Here is a 23,504-nt window from a genome sequence, read left to right as displayed (position 1 = left end):
ATGAAAAATGCAGTGTGTTATGCTAGCATGTTAACGACACGGTACTTCAAGGTAAACTCGTTGTACCTTATTCAAGTTGTAATAGATGAGATTTTGCAGAAAAAATGAGTGGTTTTTAAACTTACTTAATTTTCTTTCCATCAGAGTATACAAATATGAGATGGTAAATAATATACAGTATGATATTAATTGCTAATCAAAATTATTTGTACGAACAGTTAAGATAAGTCGTATGGCCTTCATTAGGGTGTACAAATATGTACAATTTATGAACAAACAAAAAATAACGCATCAATCAACTATAATATACACATATAAATATTCAATTAATTAGCACTTAATATAATAAAGATGCAATTAAAATTATTGTCTCATCAGTAAACACACTTATTCACCATTAAATTAATAAACAATTGTCCATAAAAAACATTACACGCATATTATGTTATTCAATTACCGCAATTTAGTTTTTAAGCTTGTTCAATTCACGTTGCCTCCATTAACACGCATAAATGAATGTTTTAGGGATGTGCTATTCGATTTTAAAGAGTGTATTACGACGTATCGATACGAAACAAAACGATGCAGCGTAAAAATATCGTATCGGGAACGCGGCGAGTGAATTACGGCGCGGGCCCTCGTAAACGTCACATTAATTAGCATGCCCACTAATGAGGAGTTATGGCGTTCTAATGAGAGGACTTGTACTCGACGTATTTATTAACGGCCGACCGAACGATTATATCGCCACGAGGAAGTGCTAACGCGATTTACGATGACGCAGTAAGTCCGCATCACTTTGATATGTCGCTAATTCCGTCGTATTCCGTTCCGATACTTCGAATGTCCGGAATTTAGGCGTCCGGAATATTCAACTCATTTAATAGACTTCGCGTCTATAATTAAGATTATTTTAAGACAACGACTGCTCTCTTAATGCCAGAATCTAAAACCTTTCAGCTAGTTATAATGAGAGTGGTGGAATTTTTCTTAATTATCTCCACGGTCATCGAACGCTGAGAAATCGAGAAAGTCAGAGTTAATTAGTAATATTAATTAATCCCTTTAGGCTTATTTAATATTACTAATTAACTAAATATTAATTTGCTGTTCTCATTTAAACAGTCTATTAAAAATTTTCCACGAATCCAGATCCCTTAGACAGTAGATAGGCATTTAGTGAGAACAGGTAACTCATTAGCTCAGCTTCGTAGCTTTTGTAAATGAATAAATCGATAAAGAATAGCACTTATTCCTTCGGAGTGAAAAATTGCGTAGCATATTTCATAAATCCCATTATACCCGGGGTAACCCACATCATTTTAACGATACCGGCACGAGGGGGGCAATTAGGAGCGCGAACATCGATCTCAATCTCAACCCATTCTAAGGTTTTAGATAAGTGTGATTCGATGTAAGACAGCGCCACGTGAAAGAACAAAGCGCGCATTACCGCCTCCACAAAAGGAGGGTGCAAAAAGACGTTAATAATATTCGTCAAAGCACTCTGGTTACATTAAATCAATTTGCCCTTTCCGCGCGGTAAGTAGCGAACGTTGTAATTGATAAGTTGAAACCCTTGTCGTTTCGGGCACAGTTCGGCTGTGCCACGCGGCTGCGTTTCCATACGCGAGCGAACTCGCTTCGCTTTTACGATTATATGCACAATATCTCGTTACGTCATTTCGAATACAACCACTGTTATTTGTTTTTAGTTGATGACAAGGACGTTACACGCTTCCTTACAGGAAAATCTTACATAGTTTTATATCTTTAAATTTAGATACTAAAAATAACGAAAACTATAACATTTCTTTCTTGAACTTGTATTTTGATGTGAAAAAATAATACAACGCACGCTTTGCAAAAATATTCCCGGAGATAAGACATTGGAAACAGTTTTATTTTGGATAGATCTAGCGCTGCTACTTTACATTAATATGTTTGTGCGAGTATATTCAATGTGCGCTTTATCATATTATAAAGTTACTATTATACGACTTTAGCTTTTTTAGAGCTGAACCATGTTAACGCGTGTCGAGACCATTATGAAGAACCTCATCCTTTTTTTAAGTCGGTTAAAAATATAACAGTTTTATTAAGTTTTTAAAGACGTAATCCCCAGTTTATCTGTCCAAATAAATCTCAAAGATATTGTAGTTACGAGTATGACTAAAGCGCATACAAAAGTGAAAGCTCAGAACCGGATGCAGTGCGCTCTGCAACGCGATCAAGCTTGACGAAAGTTTAAGTTATTATTAACACAAATTTTCTGCTCTCTCTTGGATTGAGTCGTCTGATTGCGGCCTCATAAGTGTTACTATAATACATTCTACGTGGAAAGCTTCTCTTCATAATAATATTATAATAATAAGATGAAAAAGTTTATACTGCTCAGTGTTGAGACCTTTCAAATTGATTAGTAGGTTAATTACCTACTGCGGAAAATTATAACTATTTATAGCCTAAAAGCACCAACAGTAAAAAAGACATATTTATTCCGTGACGACTCTACAAAAACCAGCCTATGTTTAAACTCTGCCTGAACAATAGCCAAACGACTGTAACTAGCTAAAAATATTAATGACATACTTCAAAAATAGTTTACTACTTTTAGGGTTCATTATTATAAAACCAAATGTTCTAAATTCGGCGGTAGTTGAATAAACTCCCGAAGGTTTATCACCGGTCACCGTCTTGGTAGCGTATGAATTTTCTAATTAATTAATGCCCGCAGTTAAAAGCAGTAATGTGATGGTATCTATAAGCAGTAAGTGGTTTTCTTGACTCTAAGTGGTTTGTAGACGTTTTATATTGATTTACTTAATTAATTCTAATTAAAGCTTAAAAGCTTTAGTTTTATTACAACGTTTTATATCATCATATTTCGAAAGTTTATAAAGCTCATTGGTATGAACTTTAAAATAATATTAATCGTGTTTTATTACGTTTATTTACTCAGGTTACTAAATCTTTATATGGAAATAATTAATTTAACGTCAGTGCGGAGATGTATGAGTGATACGATAGTGTAAGCTCACCTTAAAGCTTAAAATAGTAATGACATTTTCCTACATAAATGTGACTGCTTATTACCCAACTATAAGATATAAATGGTGGATAATTTAACAGTGAAACAACATTTATCATTGAGAAACATGTCCTTTGCTATAAAAGTAAATATTAACATTTTATTAGTGTGTTTTAGCCATGAATTATCTTGTACAGATCTTATAGCTATTTATAAGGTAACTAGTAATCAGAGGCAATAAATAAATATTAGTTTTGTAAATTGTTATCAAAACCATTTACAAGTAATAATAGATCTTGTATCTTACCAAAGAAGTAGGTATCAATATTTATAAGTACATCTGAATATTTTATAATCAATTCTATTAAGAATGTCCTATCGGGAGGGCTGTAAAGGAGAGCGCCAGAACCAGAGACTTCTGTGTACACTACTAGACAAAGTATAATAATTTTATAGTATGAAATAAAAATAAATAAATAATGACAACGTTTTAACACTTTTAACAAATGTTAGCCTCACTAACCTAACCTTAACTTTAACCGTAACTATAACTATAACTGGTGTTTTGTATGGTGGTTAACTATAGTTAACTTTAACATCTAGCTTTAAATAAAGTTAAAGTTGGATGGTACAACTTAGGCCCAGTTTTTTGATTGATGGTTAAAATAACTAATTGTAAAATTTAGCTACTACTTATTAGTTAAATATTAACAAAATGTAAACAAATACACTCGTCATCAAATAAATCGCACCTCCCGCGACAAGCACTTCTCAAACGTATGCATCCCCACTTCCCACCAACATTGGTTGCATTTAAAAGCCTAGTTCTAACCTTCATTTCATTAAAGGAAAGGTTTTTAACCCAAAAATGTGGTTATAGAAGGGTCCAGAGTCACTTCTTCAAAAAATAGGTAGTTACGTTTGAGCCAACTTTTATGGCTATAAAACTGTTAAATTGCTAACCATTGTTCGAAAATAATTTTTTTCTGATATTTAACCACTTGTCATTTGACAGCTGTTAAATTTGACCATTGGTTATTTTAACTACAAATCAAAAAACCTAGGGTTAGGGTTAGTTTGTCAACTATCGTGGGCCTACCAGCATATCTGTTTTTCTCGCTCGCTCATAATCGACTAAATGAGTTAATGAGACTTATAACCAAACTTAGTGAGCAAATATTTATTCAATTACAGTTCAGCACAGCCTGTCTAGTAGCACATAGAGTCTTCGGCCGGAACAGATCGCACGACAATATCCTAATTCACTCGCGCGAGTGTAATCCATTAGAGAGCTCTCCCGACCTCCCCCTGTCATTCATTCATAAACCTCCATATCATTTGTATTGGCATGTTTCATATGACTAATGGACGACCCATTAAATATAAAAGCTCAAGTATCGAACATCGCAAATAAAACGGGTCGAGATTAATTAAAAACTACGAAAACGTTAATTAAGACTGCATTATTAACTGTTTTCTTTAAACGCAGGTTTATTAAATAATGACCGCTCGGGAAGATGGGAGGGAAACAACCTGTGGAGGGTTTGTTGAGTCTACATCTCTTAATTGAATTATACGTGCTTATTATTTACGTTGTTTTTTCATACGTGTGCAATTAACGAGCTTTTTGCATGAAATGCAAGGTAAATATTAATTATTTCATATTTGCATGAATTTTACGTTTTTTAAGGTTCATTCGAAGAAAAAATAACAGCTCGTCTCGACCAAAATATATTTTATTTTTGTAGAAGTATCTTCATATTATATTCGTTGTCAGTTCGTTGAGTATGTCAAACACCACGTTGTTGTTGTGACCTCAATTAGGAATTATCACCTAAATTATGGAGAAGATCACACTTATATTTTCATTCATCATTTTCAAATGACCCAACTACATATTTATTTAATGTTAGTTAATATAATACCTGCTGGCGACTCTACCTAGGTTTTATTTTTTATATGAACTTTATTTCTACCCAAGTTATTAAGTCTTTCTCAAAGTAATAGCATAAAAGCAATTTGTTCGATTCATTAGTAAATTGCAGAAAATTAAGAGATTTCTTTCTTTGCCATACACATGCCTGGGTTTACGTATTAAATGAAAGTTTTACGACTGCATTGTTCCAGGTTATTATAATGAGTTTGTGAGCCTTAAGTGCTCAATAAAATCATTCAGGTGACTTAAGCCAATAATGCACCATACATCCACATTCATTTTACAAAACTATGGATTAACTTAAGAACTGAATCGTAAAAGTGATTGTAATTCTTAAGTTCACCCTTAAATAATTCAACTAAGTAAATATGTTAATGAAACTGACCAAATTATATCGCACTAATAACACGTAAAGCTTTAAAATCAACTCCGCGTTGTATCATTTGGTTCTCTTTTACCATTTCATCAATTTAATGTTTGCTCTTTCCGATGTTTTAATACACTTACAACGGCGCGTGGCGTTTTCAGAAAAATTAAAGAAAGTCATCAGTGGAATTACGCCGCTACTAAAATATGTATTCGCCATAAAAGTATGCGTCTGTCGAGGATAAATGTTCATTATGCCGGATCGCCTAACGTTTTAGCGGGATTAAATGCTATTAACCTACGCACGATGCTCTTAGCTGGATCAATCAAGTATGTATGGGTTCAGACGACGTCTGCCGGAGGATGGGTGGTCTTTGTTTGTTTTTTGCTGTAAGATTTTAACCGTCTGTGATTGTTATTGCCTATGCCATGCAAATGTGCTTAAGTAATTGTTTGATTTTGCTTTTAAAACGAAATTCTACGAGTAAACATTTTGGCCACACACATTTTACCATAGGCCTTGAATAGCATGGTTGATTGAATAATGTATTAAGGTAATATTCAAGGTTTAATGTTAATTTCAAAGTACACTGAACTATTATCTACTTCTGAAAGAATTAACAAAAAAACAACCGACTAAACGCGCCTAAAGCGATCACTGCACGCAGCGAGGCTAGACCTTTCCCTCCGGACATTCATAGCAACTGTCCGGAACCACAACCGGCAGACAGCGTGGCCGCAGTCTGATGCTACTAGTGCTTAAGACTCCGAACAAATAGCGGGCAGACTGAGTAGCAGACTGAGCAATACGTCATACGGTTAATCAGTGTAAAGACGTCGCGTCGCCATCGCTCACTCAATATGTATGAGCCGCTGTAAACAGCGGGGCGCTTCATCCGGCTGAGAGCTCTCATTCGCCACTAATTAATTACTCAACTCGGTTTCAATTAAATTAACTCGAGATCGGGGCATCGACATGCAATGAATCGATGCCAGCCGCGATTCGATTAAGATCGTTAATGCCGATCAATTTTACTCGTTAGCTATCAATAAAGTTATTAAATGCGGGCGGCGAAACCCCCACGCAAACATGCAACGCTAAGTGCACGTAACCCCATTACTTAAATGTTGATATTCGTTAGCCGATAATTGAGTCTATGTGCTTTACTGTTTGTGCTATAACTCACTCATTTAAATGCGGAGACGGCGGAATTGTTTTCAATTAAGCAACATGTATCAAACGCGGTGTGAAACACTGAAACTAAATTGTCCGACGGGAACTAGTTGAACCGAGTTTAAAACTGCGCCCTTAGCTGGTAGGGGACGTTTTAATTACGGCGTTTAAGTAAAAGCGCCTCTGCGTCTAGCTAGCTGCATTACACAGATTCGCCCACCAAAAGCCTCCCACTTAGCTAATGAAACATGTTCGTGTAGTGTTTTAAGCGTCGCGGCCCGAGCATTGTGCGCAGGCGGACGCGAGCGGATTCGGTGGACTCGTCTCCGCAAATCCTCATTTACTTGCATTATTTTAATGGAGCTATTGTGGGCGGATGTCCTTTGTCGTGTGCGGATGCGGATCCAGTGCACCGGGCTGTGGGAAATGTGCCGGTGCATAAGTGCATCCCTGGCCTAAATTGCGCGATCCCAAATTAAACGGCAGAAAGCTCGGTTCCAATTCGGGGATTTTAGTTCGATGCAAGGAAACTGGAACTTATTGTGTTTGTAAGAATAGACAAGCGGTGAAACGTCGTATCCATTTATCTAATTAACTGGGGCGAAGTCGTTCCGAGCCGGGCCCGCAGAGAAATCCCACGGACCTCTAATAACTGGCTTCCCTAATAAGCTAAGAGGTTGTCTTACTCGTATAAAAATGCAATCGGCGGAGCGAAGGCCCGGCGACGTCGTTCAAACTTTTCAAATTTTCCACCAGCCCCACGGTATTAATTTTAAATTAGAGACTGAGACGTAAATTGTCCCCACATGTGGACGATAGCGTTAATTAAAGTTTTTCTCTCGTCGTTGTCACGTTTTTATGATGGCATATTTTATAACTTCTCCTGCTTAGGGAATCGCTTCCCAATGTGACTCGAGTCATTTAAAGTGGCTTTATGGGGCATTAAAGTTACCGAAATGCGTATTCTATCATTGGGAATCATAGAGCATGCATTGGTCTGACACTATGACGTAATTTGAAACTGTCTTGTAGATTCGTTACATATGCAGTTTATTTCCTGCAAGGTTTAGTTGATTGCATGTTTAGAGATTTAATTTCGATAGCGGTAATAACAAGGAATTGAAAGCAAACATAGCATTACTGCGTAGGCGTTAAGTTAGGTAAGGCTAAGTGCAAACTTAACGACTGGATTTTATGAGGCATTTTTGCTGGTTAGTTATTTGTTTTTTTCGCATTAACATAACTGACTTAAAAACGTAAATGACAAAATAAAAATAAATTTTAATTTAAACAAAACAAACAGCGGCAAAAAAATGAAAATAATGAAACAATAAGTTAGAGTGACCCTAAGGTTTTTATTATTATTGTTACTGTCTGCTTTTTTCTATAGGAGGAGCATTATACTTGTTGTAAGTTAAATTCTTAATTACATTAACCTAATTGCAATACCTAATAGATTCGTTCTGGTAGAGTAGAATAGGACTACCTTCATCCACTCTTCCCGTGAATGTCGTAAGCGGCGACTAAGGGAGAAATATGCGAACATCAGGCCTCTCCAACCCGTCAGGCCAGCGTAGGAAGTGCCAAATTCTCCATTTGCGTCAGGTAAAATAGAGATCGTGTTTCTGTAGTTTAGAGACTCAATGATCTGGTAATGATGATGATCACTGCTATCGTATAATCCTCGTCAAATCCTGTCAGCTGTTTAAACCTTGTTCTAAGAAAAAATATGGATTAAGCTAATTGCGATTATCGTACAGTGAGTTTAAAGCCCAATTGTCAATGTGCGATTAATTTCTAAGCCTGCTTACGCCTTAACTCGCAGTAACTGAACAGACACGAAGCTGGGCCAATGAATAAATTAAACACTAATTTCTTGACACACTTTGTTTGAGGTGGATAGCCTTGCGAGTAATTGCGGCAATACTAATTTTAAAACGAGGATTTATTGATTTTTTCCTCATAATAAAGGATTTATTTTTATTTTTGTCTGAATTATGGTGGTACACCACACCACACATACGTATATCATATGGGTGCACAAACATCTATAACTAACTTAGGATATGTTATACTCATCGTATTAAAATTTGCCTCTGGCAGGATTCGAATCCGCAACTGCAGCTGGCATTGCAGTGCGGTTACACGCCACCAGGCAAGCGGCCATTAAACGACGTATAATAGAATAGACCTTTTATCGCGAGCAATACAGTCATATTTGCTTTAACGGCCTATGTCCTGAAAGTTAGTTACATACTTTCTAGGTTTAATTATTTGACTGATTGCGTTAATAAGTATGTAATTGCACTGCAGGTTTTTTGGCGCTCCTTTATAATAGGCTTAATGTTCGTATTTTTACTAAGTTTCATTAATCTTTATAACTTACGTGTTTATGTTTTTGCGTTATTAAAATATGAATTATTATAACGTTATAATTACACCAAAAAAGCGTTATTACGTTGAGTGTTCGTGTTCTAACTGCAATCGACGTATAATTTAATAGATTAAGCAATAAATTATTGTATCCATAAAAACTGAAATACATGCGTTACTTTCACGTGTAATAAATATTGTAATTAACTCAAAATAGAGATATATATCATGCAGTGTTTTATTAGAAAATTCATGCGCTTTTGCAGCTGCTTTCGGACGTGGTTTGATTAAGGGTTAACAACTTGTAAAAGTTTTCGTGTTAACTTGAGACTTGTGGAGTGTAAAATTAATCTAAAATATACAGGGAGAACATTATACGTTTAATATGTCGTGTAGATTAAGGTGTGATGTAAAAAAATCCAAATACTTAGAGTGGTAGAGATATTTTTATTACAAACTTACGTAATAATTAGATGTTATTTATACATATACGTAGTCTTTCAAATTGAAAGAGCTTAGATATTCGTATGTTAATGGTATCATGTCTGTTTAATTGTCAATCAGAAACGAATACGCGTACTGTAAATATTTGAAACGTTCCTAATTGGTACTTGTTAATACACCAATTAGAGTCGTATGTATCAAGAAAATAATGAGGGCCATAGATTTAATTACGCTACACTCGTTAGGGGGATATAATTGGCATTTCGTTATGTAATAATTGTACATTTACTGCTGTTTTACTAACACTGCACTCTTAATGGTGCCGTACTGAATAAACAGGCCAAATTAGATTTCCTGGATGCGCTTCGGTTCTGTTATGAATTCTAGAATGACTTTTTCCTGTACTTATCACGCACAACGAAAAAAATTGTAATAAAGGGGGATTTTTTAAACTCAAATGTACATATAGTTTGATGTGTTGGCAACACTGTACCTAGGTAGCGTTTTACTGGAGAACATTTTCAGTTTAACCTATTTTGAATAAGAATAAGAATAAGAATAAGAAACTGTACATAACTGTGTCTTTAAGATAAATATTTTTATAGTTTATTTCATTACAGGTACATGTAGTGAATCAACTTGTGTGTTACTTAACGAATATCTTAACAAAATTAGCATATTACTTGCTTCGTTAGCAAACATTTATTATTATAGATACATAGTGACATAAAATAAATTCGCGAATGTTTGTCATATTAGACAAAAACAACCTTTTGCACGTGCGAGAAAGTGACGAACATATTAATTAACCCCTCCCATTACTTTGTCTCAAATTGTCTTGTTTTCTTTCATTATATTTTGGCCGGAATTAATTACCCTAAGGCGTCTCAATTAAGGTAACGGAGTTTATAATTAACGGCAAAAAACGTAATTTTAAAGTTCACCGAATCTTGTAATTAGTGGCAATGATTAGGCGCCCGATTGGTTGCTGCACGCGAGGTAGCGGGTTCGATGCCCGGTGACGTGAAGGGCGCCATTCGTCACGTTACCCGCTATAAACTCGCTATGGATAATGTAAACAGCCTTGTTTCTGTTTAAAAAGACAAACAGCCTTACTTATAAAAATCAACTAATCAACGTCTAAGCAACTAATTAACTAATGACTCGTTAACTTCTTAATCAGTAATTAAATATTTCTCACTTATAAACACTGCTTAAGCGTCACTTAACTAATCAACTGTTAATTAGAGTTTTTCTTTTTTAAATCCACCTGAACCGAACTTCAGACCAGTTCTAATGCCAAAATGCCGAAAGCCAATGCTAAAATTAAGAATAATAAACGTCAAAGTTATGTCAAATGAAACGCTGTCTGTCAGTCAACTGTCAAGTCTACAACAACAAACAAACAAAAGTACTGTAGCGACTATGTCCCACATACGCCATATTAAAATTATGTACCAATTATAATAATATACACTAGATAATTGTAATACTTCTTGTACAAACTTAAGATGTAAATGCTTTGTTAGTTTTTAGCGCAATTTTAAGGCATGGTAATTTTAGTTTCTCACGCACATGCACCCTTAGGAAGCCTTTAGGATTTTATTGTCGGAATGTTTAACTCAAGTCTTTTTAGTGTTTCGGGTTTCGCCGACGTAACATGTGGTGAATTATTAGTCCATTGAATTATTTTAACTGTGTAGGTATTAAGAAACACCAACCGTTGTAATGTCTATCTATTGTTATACTTTCACTTTGTATTATGTTTGCGTCAACCTTTGCCATATGTTTCATACTATTTTTTGTGTGTATCTTCGCGCAGCGCAGCAACACAGCGCGTTGCATGGCACGTCACGCATCAGCTGTTAACTTTTTGATCCGCCATTTTGGTAATTAGGGCTTTAAACAAGGGTCCGACGCTGTTTAACTTGACAGTTATTTAAGCAGTCACTAAGACGTTGGTTAACACTAATTATCGTTTTTAAGTTAAGATATTATTTAATAGACCGTTAAACTGTGTCTTAATTTTAATAAACGTTTATAAGTAAGGCTGAAAATGTTTCCGTAATTTACTGACCGTGAACATAGTCATTAAGTAACTCGAAAATTTATTGATGTTTTGGGAAATAGTTTTTGGAAGAATGAGTCAGCTGGTCGAAGTACCTAAAAGGTGTTTGCGTTGGTAGTTTAGAATTAAAATTTATTATTGATGTCATTATAGAATTTAATTTGATTTAAATTCAAACATTAGTCTTAAACTTAGTCTTGGTCGCTTGTACTGCATTTGTCCAAAAAAGTTGTTCTTATCATTTCGGAGAAAACTTGAGAACTTTTAAAATCTACCTAATTTCATTTTACAATCAACTTACATTTTATTTTTTAGAATGCATCGTGTGACTAGAAAACAATCAAAAAGATTTGTTCCTTTATTACACCAGTTCATAAAAATGGTAAATAAACGGAGTCATAATAAATATTTAAAACAGGTACTTTTAATTTAATATCACCATATTTGAATATAATAATATCTGCGATAACAATCTTTATTTGAAAAGCATATTGAACTATTTTGGCAAGCGTGATGGCAGCTTTCAATGCCGTGCAGTGTAGTTTGGCAAATAGGGCTGTCTATGTAGAGTTCTTATTTCTTTATTTAGCCACCCATAATACATATTATGCGTTTCTCATTCATTTTTTTCGTATTGTCATTAATGGCTGGTAGCTATTATTAGGCTATTATAGAGATCTGAAACGAAGGGACGACTCAAAGTCATAAGTTTTTATTGTGTGTGTCCTACGGTTCTTACTTATTTTAGAAAGTTCTTGGATTATCTCATTCAATAAATTTAAAAAACTGTATCACTACTACGAGTTCTTTTTAAGCATGTAGGTAGAGTTCTTTAACTCTACATATTTATCTCTTCGAAGGATTTTGCAAACCTTTAAGATTTTACCTGCATTCTTATAATTATGTCTTTTTCCCATATCGTCAGCCCTACTAGCGACCTCGGGCTCGCGTATTGCAGCGCTGAAGGCCGCACAGACAATGGAGAGCCATCAATCATATCGCTCAGTTGTGACGTAGCATGGTTTTAAGAACTGTCGATTAACTTTAGTAACAACACTGTCCACTTGAAGAGGATTATTGAAAGTAACCCTGGGTTGCAACATCTTCCACAAACGTTAAAAGTCTGTCAAACTCCACACAAAAACACCGGTTAAAGTTATAGTTACGGTTAAAGTTAAGATAATGCAACTCAGCCTTAGGCATTATTATCTGTGCTATACATCTTTTCTTAAGTAGGGTTCCCATTATTTTTGACATTATGTGTGTTAACTTTTCTTGATCTTTGTCAATCAATGACAAAACACCACGCAACTTCCCTAGCTATAGCCTTAAAGGATCTTAATTATGCACTTTTAAAAATGTAAGATACTACGTCATCATTAACGCATACATCCAGTATTCTTGCTATAAAATCTCATTTGCAAATACTCTCAAAATTGCAAGGTGTAAAAGACGCTCAAAGTCCGAGACAGAACCAAAATAACCACAAATCTCAGAGCAGACGTCGATTAAGTTTGCACTCCATCAAAGGAAACGAGGTGTAGATCAGATCTGCTGTCCACCGCACTGCTGAGATCAAGCGGACGCGGACAAGCCCCCGGCGATACACCCTTTGTGAAAAGATTCCCAAAGCGAGTGCGAGGGTACTTTGATGTCGAGCCCGGCAGGTAATTTGGAAAAACGTTATTTAATTAACTTTCGACAAGTCGGCGTAATCGTGTTACAAAGCCGCCGGGTGAACGGTCAAGTCTTTGAGGCGGGCAACTTGATTTTTACGCCAAACATGGCCGCTATAAAGCGCTGTCATTTTCAGGTGCTTTCCAATTAACATCCGCCTTTGACCACGGCCGACAAACGACTAGCGCCTCTTTGTTATTATAGTTAACTGTTTAGTTTTTAGGGTGCTGTAACGGACACCCGCTTTGTGCTGCGTTTGTAATGTCATTCCGAATATTAAGGTTAAAGTGCGCTATTTTTGACGTTACGAGTTCCGACATAACGTTATTCTCTGTGTTGTTAGATTTGCAAGTGGCGGCATTAATTTGCTTTATTGCAGAGTTATTTCTGCATGCGCATGGCTCAAATAAAAAGTTTAAAATATGTTGTTGAAGTCAGAGTTCCAACACTGAATGTATTCCAGATGGAAGCACCCGAGCTGTATATTTGTGTAGTTTAAAATTGTGTTCATATTATCTAAGTTTGACTATAAAAACTTAGTCACTATTAGCGACGATTTCTTCCTTAAATGAGAACGTTTTGCAAATATTTAAAGTGTCCACAAAAAGCGATTACAGCAACACGAAGCGCCTACAATGTCCAAGCAATAAATTAGCGTTCCATTAGCAGTGGACAATAGTTTTATGAGTTGCCGAAATAAGTTTGCGGGCGTTTAAACTTCGGAGCTGTTAGCGCGTTTCGCCGCGAGCGCGTCCAGCGCCCGCGGCGCTCAGACCGGCAATTAACTCGACGAACTACCCCCAACAAGACAACTACAATTATAAATTTGCTTTAAAGCGTTAATAAACATCATTACCGCTGTTTGCGGGAGTTTATCAAACAATAAGGATACTTCTGTTTCAAATCTCGTCGCTGCAAGTCGTTCCGCGCGAGCGACTCCATATTCGTATAAACAAAGCGGCCTGCGATGTTCATTGGTCAGCTTAATTGCATTTCTTCGGCTCCTCTTTGCGGCACTCACGGTCACTCGCATCTCATGATCGAGTTAACTCTTTAAACGAACGCTTGAAGCTGCGCTGTGGCCACAGCCGGTAGCACGGTTGTTGTTGATCAAAATGCAGTTAAGTTTGGAACGTCGGAAACATTTAATTACTTTATTACACGAGAGCTTATTTTGTTACTTTAAAAGGCTTTTCAGAAAATGTTTTGAGACAGCTGTAAAATTACAATAAAATTTTACCAGTCACAAAAACAAAAGGTATAAATCTGCCATCCATTCCATATTTGTCTCCTAGTTATAGTTAAGTGTGCGCACGGTAATCCCGCTGTGAGCAGAGAGCACAAATGGAGCGAGCACCTCCCATCATCCCTCTGTTTCGCTTATGATTCGTGAATTTTTAACTTCCCTGAAAGGACTTGCAGTCCAAGCTAATAGTAATTTACAAATGTATTCTCCTCAAAAGCTTAGGCACTAGTTTATATGCAAATGGAACTGCATAATTGAATATCTTTTCAATATTTGCTTGAATTTTTAACGGTTGAATTAGATTTTTAGCAAAGCTTCGGATTTGGCAGACAATAAAGCTTTAAAACAAAACGAAACGAACAATATTCGGGTGTTTTAGATAAACTGTGTTTTTGAATTAAATATTGTATGGTTTTGTATCCATTCATTACTTATGTTACAAAAACAGTAAGTGCTTGCTCCATACCTTATCTATAAATATTCTTACATTTTAACTAGTAAATAGGGAGGTACTTCTAAATTTGGGCGTATTGATAAGAAAACCGTTAATGAGTAACAAGTTCGTAATTAGAATTGCTAAAGTCACGACCGTGTAGTTATTTAACGAGATAGATTTTTCTATCTAAGTAAAGAGAACTGTTTCTACATGATTTTTGTTTCTAAATCATACTTATTAGATACAAAAAGTGTAGAAGTGTTTAGCTAGATGTTGTCCTTTCGAAAACGTTCTATTAGCTATACATAATACATTCTATACATAATATCCTATTGTCAAAACCGTGCTAAATGGAGTCGCGTGTGTTATTTTAAGAGCTGTTTCGTAAGTGTTTGCTTCGTTGAAATAATTGAGGAAGTACACTTTTCTTCCAGCCAAGGTTTCGTTGAAACATAGTGTACAGTATAGGTCGCACGTTTTACGAGTTACGAGGTACGTTTCAGTTTTATCGCCGTGTCGTAGACAATAGCAAATTACGCACTTTGACGCTCAAACGCAGAGTTAATTAAGCCGTATCGGACTACGAAATTACTTTTTATCTAATACACTGGAAATGTAAAGTGAGGTTACGGTACTTAACGACAGATGGCAGGAACGTGTGTAAATAGTATTAGGTAATTGGTATAAAATTATTTGCTGTAACCAACTGAAAGCACACGAAAAGGTTTATTTGTGACATAATCCTCTGCTAAGAAATATATTTGAGATTTCTTGTTCATAAGAGTTTTACACCGTGAAAAGAGATCTTTTTAATAAATGTGTAGACTTATGAAACTACTTAATGTGATACTTTGCTATTAAATACGATTACACACGTGCAATGCTGCGGGTAACAGCTAGTGGTAGTATTCTTAAGAAAGCCTGTAAAGGTTTCTTTTGCGCAAAACACTTGTCTCTAGAATTCATAGCTTTTCATACTCTACATTAGGTAGTACATATAAGAATAGACACTTAAAATTCGACACAATTAAAAAAAGAATAAGGAAATCATAGTTAAGAGATTCAACTCGACCAAATTAATTGAAATCTATTCATTAAAGGCTTAAAAATAATTAACACTTCCCATCGATTAAGAACACGTCACGAAGTGTCAGTTTTAATTATAATAACGTGCGTAATTGAGGGCGGGCGCGCCCACGCGCCTTTGTTATCTAAGAGGTATACATCGAAAAGTGTATTATCGATTTAATCGATCGGAATCGATTAAGTCGTGTGTGGTTGCCCGCGAGCTGGGCGATTACTTTGTCGAGGTTATCACAATTATTACGAACCGGTACGGTGTAATTAATTAGAGATAACATTACCACGTCTTTTTTCCTATTAATGGGTTGTGTTAAGAGTGTACAGGTATTTAACCTCGCATAACTTAAGGTTATTTTTTTTTGTTGTTGTAATATCGGTGTTGCTGTGAGACATTGACAAAACATAACCACATAAAACATTTAAAGTGGCTCAGACAGAGCATGCGTGTTAACTGCATGCTTATAATGTGGTATCATATTAATGTAACGAAATCCTAATACTTACCACAAATTACTCATTTAAAGTTAGCAGTTTCTGCCGCAGCTGGAAAACGCAGCGTGAGACGTCCACTCACAAGGTGGACCGACGACATCAGAAAGGTAGCAGGAAAGCGCTGGACGCAGGCCGCTACCAAACCAACTGGGCAACATGGAAAGCATTGGGGGAGGCCTATCTTCAGCAGTGGACGTCCTATGGCTGAGATGATCATGATGAATTGATGATGAGTATAAGTGCACTCAAAAGGGCCTACTTTTGTATTTGAAGGGTAAATTCGTACATACCTCCTCGTAGTCCCTATGCGAGTGATGCGCGGGCACAGGGCCCGGCGGCGCTCATTCTCGCGAGCGGCGCGGGCGGCCGACCTTGCCCTTGCGCACCGGCGCCGCGGGCCCGCTGCCTGCGTTCGCGCTCTTCATCAGCTTCTGCCAGTCCTGCTCGCAGACGAGGGAGCCCGCGAGCATGTAATACCTGGGGGGATAGTTGAGTAGTTTAGGTCATCAAGGGTTTAGATCTGGTGATATTTTTTTATGCAGGATAAGGTTGGTATTTGACTGCAATCGTACTGCAGTCTAGGATGGTACATAAATGTTGGGTTGTTCTTGATAATGTGAAGACTGACATCATCATATCAGCTACAGTACGCTACTGCTGAACATAGGCAGGCATCCCCAAATGATTTCCACAGACTGAAAAGTCTAGTGAAAAATCTGACATAGGTACGTACTTAGTTCTACCAGCGCAGCGCTTTAAACGTAAATCACTATGCTGTCTCTTTATAGCATGTATGACATGTATTTACTTGTAAAATTATAGAAAAGTAGGCGCAAATTATTGAGATTTAATCGAGTTTCGAGCTACGTATGTCTCAATAAAACCTTGATGGTAGACTCTACATCAATACCCTACATTGTAGTGCACACGTCTCAAATCTTAAAGATGGTAGTAACTTTAAAATGCATAACTCTTAATGAATTATCGTATGTAAAAGGTAAAGGTAGATGAAGGTTCCAGGAAGCGCCTGGATTCAAGCAGCGCAACACCAGTCGTTGTGGAAATCCTTGACCTTCTTCCAGCATTGAACATCTTCAGATTAAAAAGAAAATAATAAAGTGCACAAACCTATCGCCCTGCATTAGGTGTGAGCCGCACTTGGAGCACGCGAAGCATTTTATGTGGAAGACGTGTAGGGGCTGCTGCGGCGCGTTCGTCCGCATCACGAACTCGCTCGCGGGGATGGCCTGCCCGCACGCTGCGCACGCGCCGCCTGAACCGAACATTCTGGAACAATAGAGAGGGGATGTTAGGGATTGAGCTGCGAAAGTGAAAGTTCGATGTATTATGTAGTAGTATTGACACAGAAAATAGATCTCATAATCTTGCAAGTAAGATGAGATAAAAATTGATTGACGAAGAGACTGAATTGCAAGAGATATTTCACTTTGCTATAAATGCTTTAGCAATGTTAGTTGACCTTATCCCCCTTATTACAAAAAGTTAAACTCTAGTTGAACTCTTAATAATCTTAACCAGTGGTCATCCCGGGTTTAACTTTTTGTAATAAGGCGCTATTTGTTCGTAATATTGCTGAACTTTGATGGTGCTGATTGGTTGAGGTAGCGTAGAATAATAAGATGGAATGTTAACATCAATCTGATATTTTTTTATGTCGATTGTATGGCAAGCTTTTAATTAAAATCTCCGCAAGACTTTTTGTTGTGATCTATGATGACTGCAAAAATGTCTACTGTTCTAAAGTTATTTTAAAACTTATCTTAGTTTAAAGGTGTAAACTATTTAAACAAAAACTTCTACAACATTTATCATCTTTACGTCCATCTAAACAAGACATTTCCTAAGAAATCCATTTTGTAATATTGTAATGCAGTAATTGTATTGACCTATGATATTATCTTAAAAGCGCATTAACATTTATAATCCTGCAGTCTGTAAAACGTGCGATGGCCTCGTTAGTAGTGATAGATGGTTAATAAAACAAAGACGTTCATAAATCACCGAATAGCATTTACGTTATTCACCCACCAGGGTCTACCACAGTGGGGGAACGTACAGCGGCTTTATTTCGAGGGTGGTAAGGTCGACTTTTTGTGCTTTTCCGCGAGTTTTATAAGCGATACCAAATCCAACCGCGGTGTTCATATTTCCTTGTCGAGTTACCAGTGGGGAGGTTTTAGGCAAGTGGGGTATGTGAAAATAACTTTTGCAAAAGTCAATAGCCGTTTTTGAAATTGTCTCGGCCTTCTGAACCTTCTTGAAGGCCGTTTGAACCTTAGACAGTTAAAGTAAGATTTCAGTCTGTTTCAGAAAACTTTTGTGTAACCTTATAGTAGTAAGCAGTGATTAGTAGCTGTCAGAACCACAGTTATCATAAAATATATCAGTTAAAATCACTGAAAACTGGTGAGAGAGTTGAAACATTTAGGCTGAGTTGCACCATCTTACTTTAACGTTGACAAACGTCAAAAATCTGTAAAACTCCATACAAAAAGCACCGGTTATTGTCAAAGTTACGGTCAAAGTAAGTTGATGCAACTCAGCCTAATTCTTCTTTTTGCCTATAATTTAGTAGAAGCATGGATTCTGCATCTACCTCTATTGTGACATTTATTATTCGCTAGAGTTTATCGTCCTTATTTACGTATTTAATTGCCCATTATATCATAGCTTTGGTATTAAAATGGTTTCATTAATAATGTTGCGTTAAATCAGTCTACACACTAATTAAATGAGCGTTATCGTGGATGATTATATCAGAGAAAATGACAATGTAATCGTACAGATAAAGCTAATCTGATGTTTATTAATATTAAGTTGTTTCTATTGTGACAGGTTGAACCTAGAATGGTTCAGCGCAATGAAATTGTATTCATTCAGCTGTTGTTATGAAAAGGAATATTTAAAAATTAGAGGTAAGATAGCCAGTTCCTCTGTGGTTGAGGATTCCGGGTGAAGCTCGCTTCCACCTTCGGCATGATCATCACTTACCATCAGGTGAGATACAGGCCAAGAGCTTCCTCGTTGTGGATAAAAAAATAATATTTTAATATAAACAAGATAAGTACCACTAGGTGGACAGATGACCTTATCAAGATTAAAGGAAGGTGCTAGATACGATGCTACCAACCAAATAATCTGCAAATCATTAGAAGAGGCCAATGCTCAGCAATGGATATTTATATTGCTGAAAGGATGATGATGATGATGATGATGAAGTACAGAACTTATATCCCAAACCTACTGTGCCTATAAATACATAAATTAACCAATCAATAGGGGGAACGAAGTTACACAACTTAATGGGTTTCTAATCGTGTAGAACAAATTAATATCATTCATGAAATGTGACGCTCTATGTTTATAATGTATCACTTCAAATTGAACTAATATTAGAAGCACATTTATACATTCGACAATTTATGGATCTTATTTCAAAAGACATAGAGACGCTCGTAATATTAAGTTTAAAAGTTATCCACACTGAAAAAAGGGTAACAAGTGTGGTTAAAGTTAAAGAAAACTCTTTTTGAATAAAATAGCACAACAGTTTTAAAGTTACGTGTCATTATTTTAAACTAATAGTTTGGTTAGAGGATTTTTTTTCCAATTGATACTTTTCTTTCTCCATTGAAATAAGTGATGATGATGTTTACATTAGTCGTTTTTCATTTGTTAAATCTATTAGACGCCGAAGTGTACGTGTGAACGCTGTAAAGTTTGTTAAACATTTATCCATATCACGTCCGCTGCAATATTTATGTGTTCGCCGTGTAAGAGAAATTTTACGAAATAAAAATCGGTACGTGGTTAGTTTCGTTGCGATTTATTTCAGCAGTAAATAAGGTTTTAGATTTTAAAGGCTATTCTCATGTTTCCTATTAGTAAAGGTAAGTGAATGCTCTGAAATATGAGTCGCAGTAAAACTATTTCAGTTTTATCTCTTTTGTCAAAACGGTATCAAAATACATTACTGGAATGCGGATTTTGTATGAGTTTGTTTTATTTAATATTTGTTTTATCTCAATACTCAATTCTTTATTGTATTTATCTCTTTCATTATTTATGAGTAATACACTTTTCTCGTTTTTTTTTCATTTGTTAGTAATTAGTTTGACATAATCTGCCCTGAAGTGTGGGATCCCTTTCAGCTGGAGGCTTTAATCGCTTTCAATACTTAATGACTCATTATCACAATCGCTCAGTCCGACCGCCATAACTTACATTACAACCACACCAACATTAATAAATCGCAATAACAATCCGACCGAAGGCAATCAAAATTTAATTACCTGTACTTCTTCGTTTCAAATAATTTAACGGCGAACATTCGGAGCGGGTTAAAGATAAATTTGAAAGTCTTAAAAGATAAATTCGCTTCAATCACTCGGAGCAAATAGGATTGCGTTTCATTTACTCCGGTAAGAGCGTTTTCAATTAAGGTTTCCGACAAACAGTATCGGCGTATGAAGGTAAAATTAATTAAACCACGCCAAGACAAACATACACGAATCTATTTGTGTTGGACTACCAGCAGCATCACTACAAGGTATTAAGATAAAAACAAATTTCTGCGAGCTGACGTCGATTTGAAACGTGAATTGGATATTGGAAGTTTGTCTTGTTTTTACTGCAGTGCATAAGTTTCATTTTGAGACTTATGAAAAAATAGCCTGCAGAGTGATCGTTTGATATTGGTATCCCCCATGGGCTTAAAACGTTTGTTTTAAGCATTTCATTAACTCACGGAGTCTATCTTATTGGAGTGATGTCTATTACCATGATGTGTTAAGCATTCCTGAGCATTATTCACATTAAAGAACGCATATTTTACTTAAGTACTTATGTTAAAAGAAACTAATAATTAAAATGAATAAATAGAAACACATAAACCAATATTCAATAACATAATCCACAAAGCTCATTTATTGAGTTAGGATCAATACACTGCACTGGGAGGTATACAGGGTGTTTCAACTTGATTACACTTGATTAAGCTCATTACAACGATTGTAGTGCTTAAGGCGAGTAGGACCTTGACATTATATGCCTAATTGCCTACCTGTAATTTCATACTAGATCGGGCTAAGTAGATTGGACTTACATTTAAGATTTAGCTTGGATTTACGGAAATAAATATTTCTCATAGTAGCCCTTTGTATGGGTAGTATTTTGACATTAAAATTCTTAGTCCGTACTCTACCTCCTTTCAAGTATCTAAAAAGCATGTCTATTACGAAAAAAAAGTTGTAAAATATGACAAAATATTTATCCATTGACATGGCAGGTGAAACTCACGCACGCTCGTTTTATAAGAAAATACAACACCAAGATTAATTTAACAATAATAGTTCAAAATTACCTAAAATTTTCAAGTTAACGTACAGGCAATTTTATTACAACATTATGTTAGACTTCATTATTAAATAGTAGTACAATAATGTGTTTAGTCAATTATTTTCAATAATATTAATTGTTGTACAGTTTCTTTATTGATTTTAATATAAAATATGATTAAATATGTAATTATAAAATGTTTTAAAATCATAATATGAGATATAAATGCAAAAGTATTATTACAGTAATTATTAAACTATTTTTAAAACATTTTATAAGATACTTCCGGTGGTCATGAAACCAACAGTAAAATGATTACTACTGTTGTGATATTGAGTGGGGAGAGTTTATAAAAATGGTTGTCGGCTTATTCTAGGGCAGTCTTGCGGTAACCATCAACGTGTACACTAGTCTAGCTTAAGCTCTGCCAGTTTGAAGTGAAATTAATGTACTGTGTTATTGTGAGTGTAAAATAAAAATATCGGAAAGTGCAAGATCTTTTCTTCAAACACATCTCTCTGCCCTGATATTTATTATCAGAAGTGGGATAGAGTTTACGCCACAAGGTACGTATTTTTTTTTTCTCCTTTTTAAATTATTTAAATAATGAAGTGTGCCAAGGTCGCGGGTTCGATTCCCGCATAGTAAAAAAAAAAAAACCATTTGTGTGCATGAACATATTACTTTGTATTAGTTTGGCTGTTTTCTACCTAAAATGTATGTCTATACAAAAAGAAAAGAGTAATGTTTCTATCGGTTTTTTTTATTTTTTATTTTTTTTCAAGTAGCCATAAGTACATACAAGCTCTGCTTAGTTTGGGACTAGTAGAGTTACAGTGAAAAATGTCCACGGATCCTTATTTATTTTTATTTAATTAGTAAATGTACTCTATAATGCTATTTTTGGCATTGAGATTAATACATTTGGATAATAAGTATAGCGTTTATTTCTCTCCTTGTTCTGCTTTTTCATGTATAAAAAAAAAAAAAAAAAAGAGGATGGGTTACTTACCTACACAAAATAATATACTTAATGATACCACTCTGGATTATTTTAGATCTAGCGGGATACCGTGTCTTTATTTTTATTATTAATTTATGAGTAATAATTGAGTCCATCAATGAAAAATGAAAGTGCTAAGAGAATCATTAAGAATTTGCCTTTTTAATAATTTATCTTTCTCTATATACATTTACTAACAGTAATACATTTACATATAGCTATTTAAAACATTTACTGTCCAAAAAAATGTGTTTTCAGTGAACAAATAATGGAAACCGAAGAGCAAGATGGTGACAATGAGCGCCGTCGCAGCCGGGTTGTAAGAACTCCATCGCCGACAGGTGATGAAGAAGTCGGCCCCCGCAGATCACGTGAGCGCGACCGAGGCAGCGGACGCAGGACCCGGGAGAAGCGGAGCAGATCGCGGTGCAGTCGCGGCCGCCGCAGCCGGCTGAGCACCAGGAGCCGCAGCCCTATCCTGAATGCGCGCCGTCCAGAAACCTCAAGGTACGATAATGATAGTCGTAGAAAAAATAGTCGATCACCACCAAGGTTATCGGCACACAGGCGTACATCATGCAATAGATTTCCTGATTATCGTCGTAACAAATCTGTAAATCGTTTTGAGCCATATGAGGTAGCCGGTGTTTCTCATCGAAACCACCCATTGCCACAGCATATTAACATTGAACACTCAAAATCACACCAATCTAATTCAAATGATTATAATGTAAATATAAATGATTTTATGAACTTGATGAGTAATTTTATGAAGTCGGATCGTAGTCAAACTTTACATTATGACAAAAATATGATC

The 23,504-nt window shown here is 35.8% G+C and overlaps 1 protein-coding gene across 1 annotated transcript in view; it reads right to left on the bottom strand.

Moving 5' to 3' along the window:
* Positions 1-23,504, bottom strand: part of LOC135087985 (LIM domain transcription factor LMO4) — a 121,502-nt gene that overhangs the window by 20,615 nt on the left and 77,383 nt on the right. The window contains exons 3-4 of the mRNA XM_063982859.1: positions 17,455-17,613; positions 16,617-16,803 (exon numbers count right to left, since the gene is read on the bottom strand). Coding sequence (XP_063838929.1) covers positions 16,668-16,803; positions 17,455-17,613 — 295 coding nt within the window. The 3' untranslated portion in view covers positions 16,617-16,667. The remainder of the gene's footprint in view (positions 1-16,616; positions 16,804-17,454; positions 17,614-23,504) is intronic.

This window comes from Ostrinia nubilalis, chromosome 3 (genome assembly GCF_963855985.1).
Source record: "Ostrinia nubilalis chromosome 3, ilOstNubi1.1, whole genome shotgun sequence".
Taxonomy (NCBI): Eukaryota; Metazoa; Arthropoda; class Insecta; order Lepidoptera; family Crambidae; genus Ostrinia; species Ostrinia nubilalis.
Note: the sequence above shows the minus strand (reverse complement) of the source record. Positions and strands in the feature narration are given on the sequence as shown.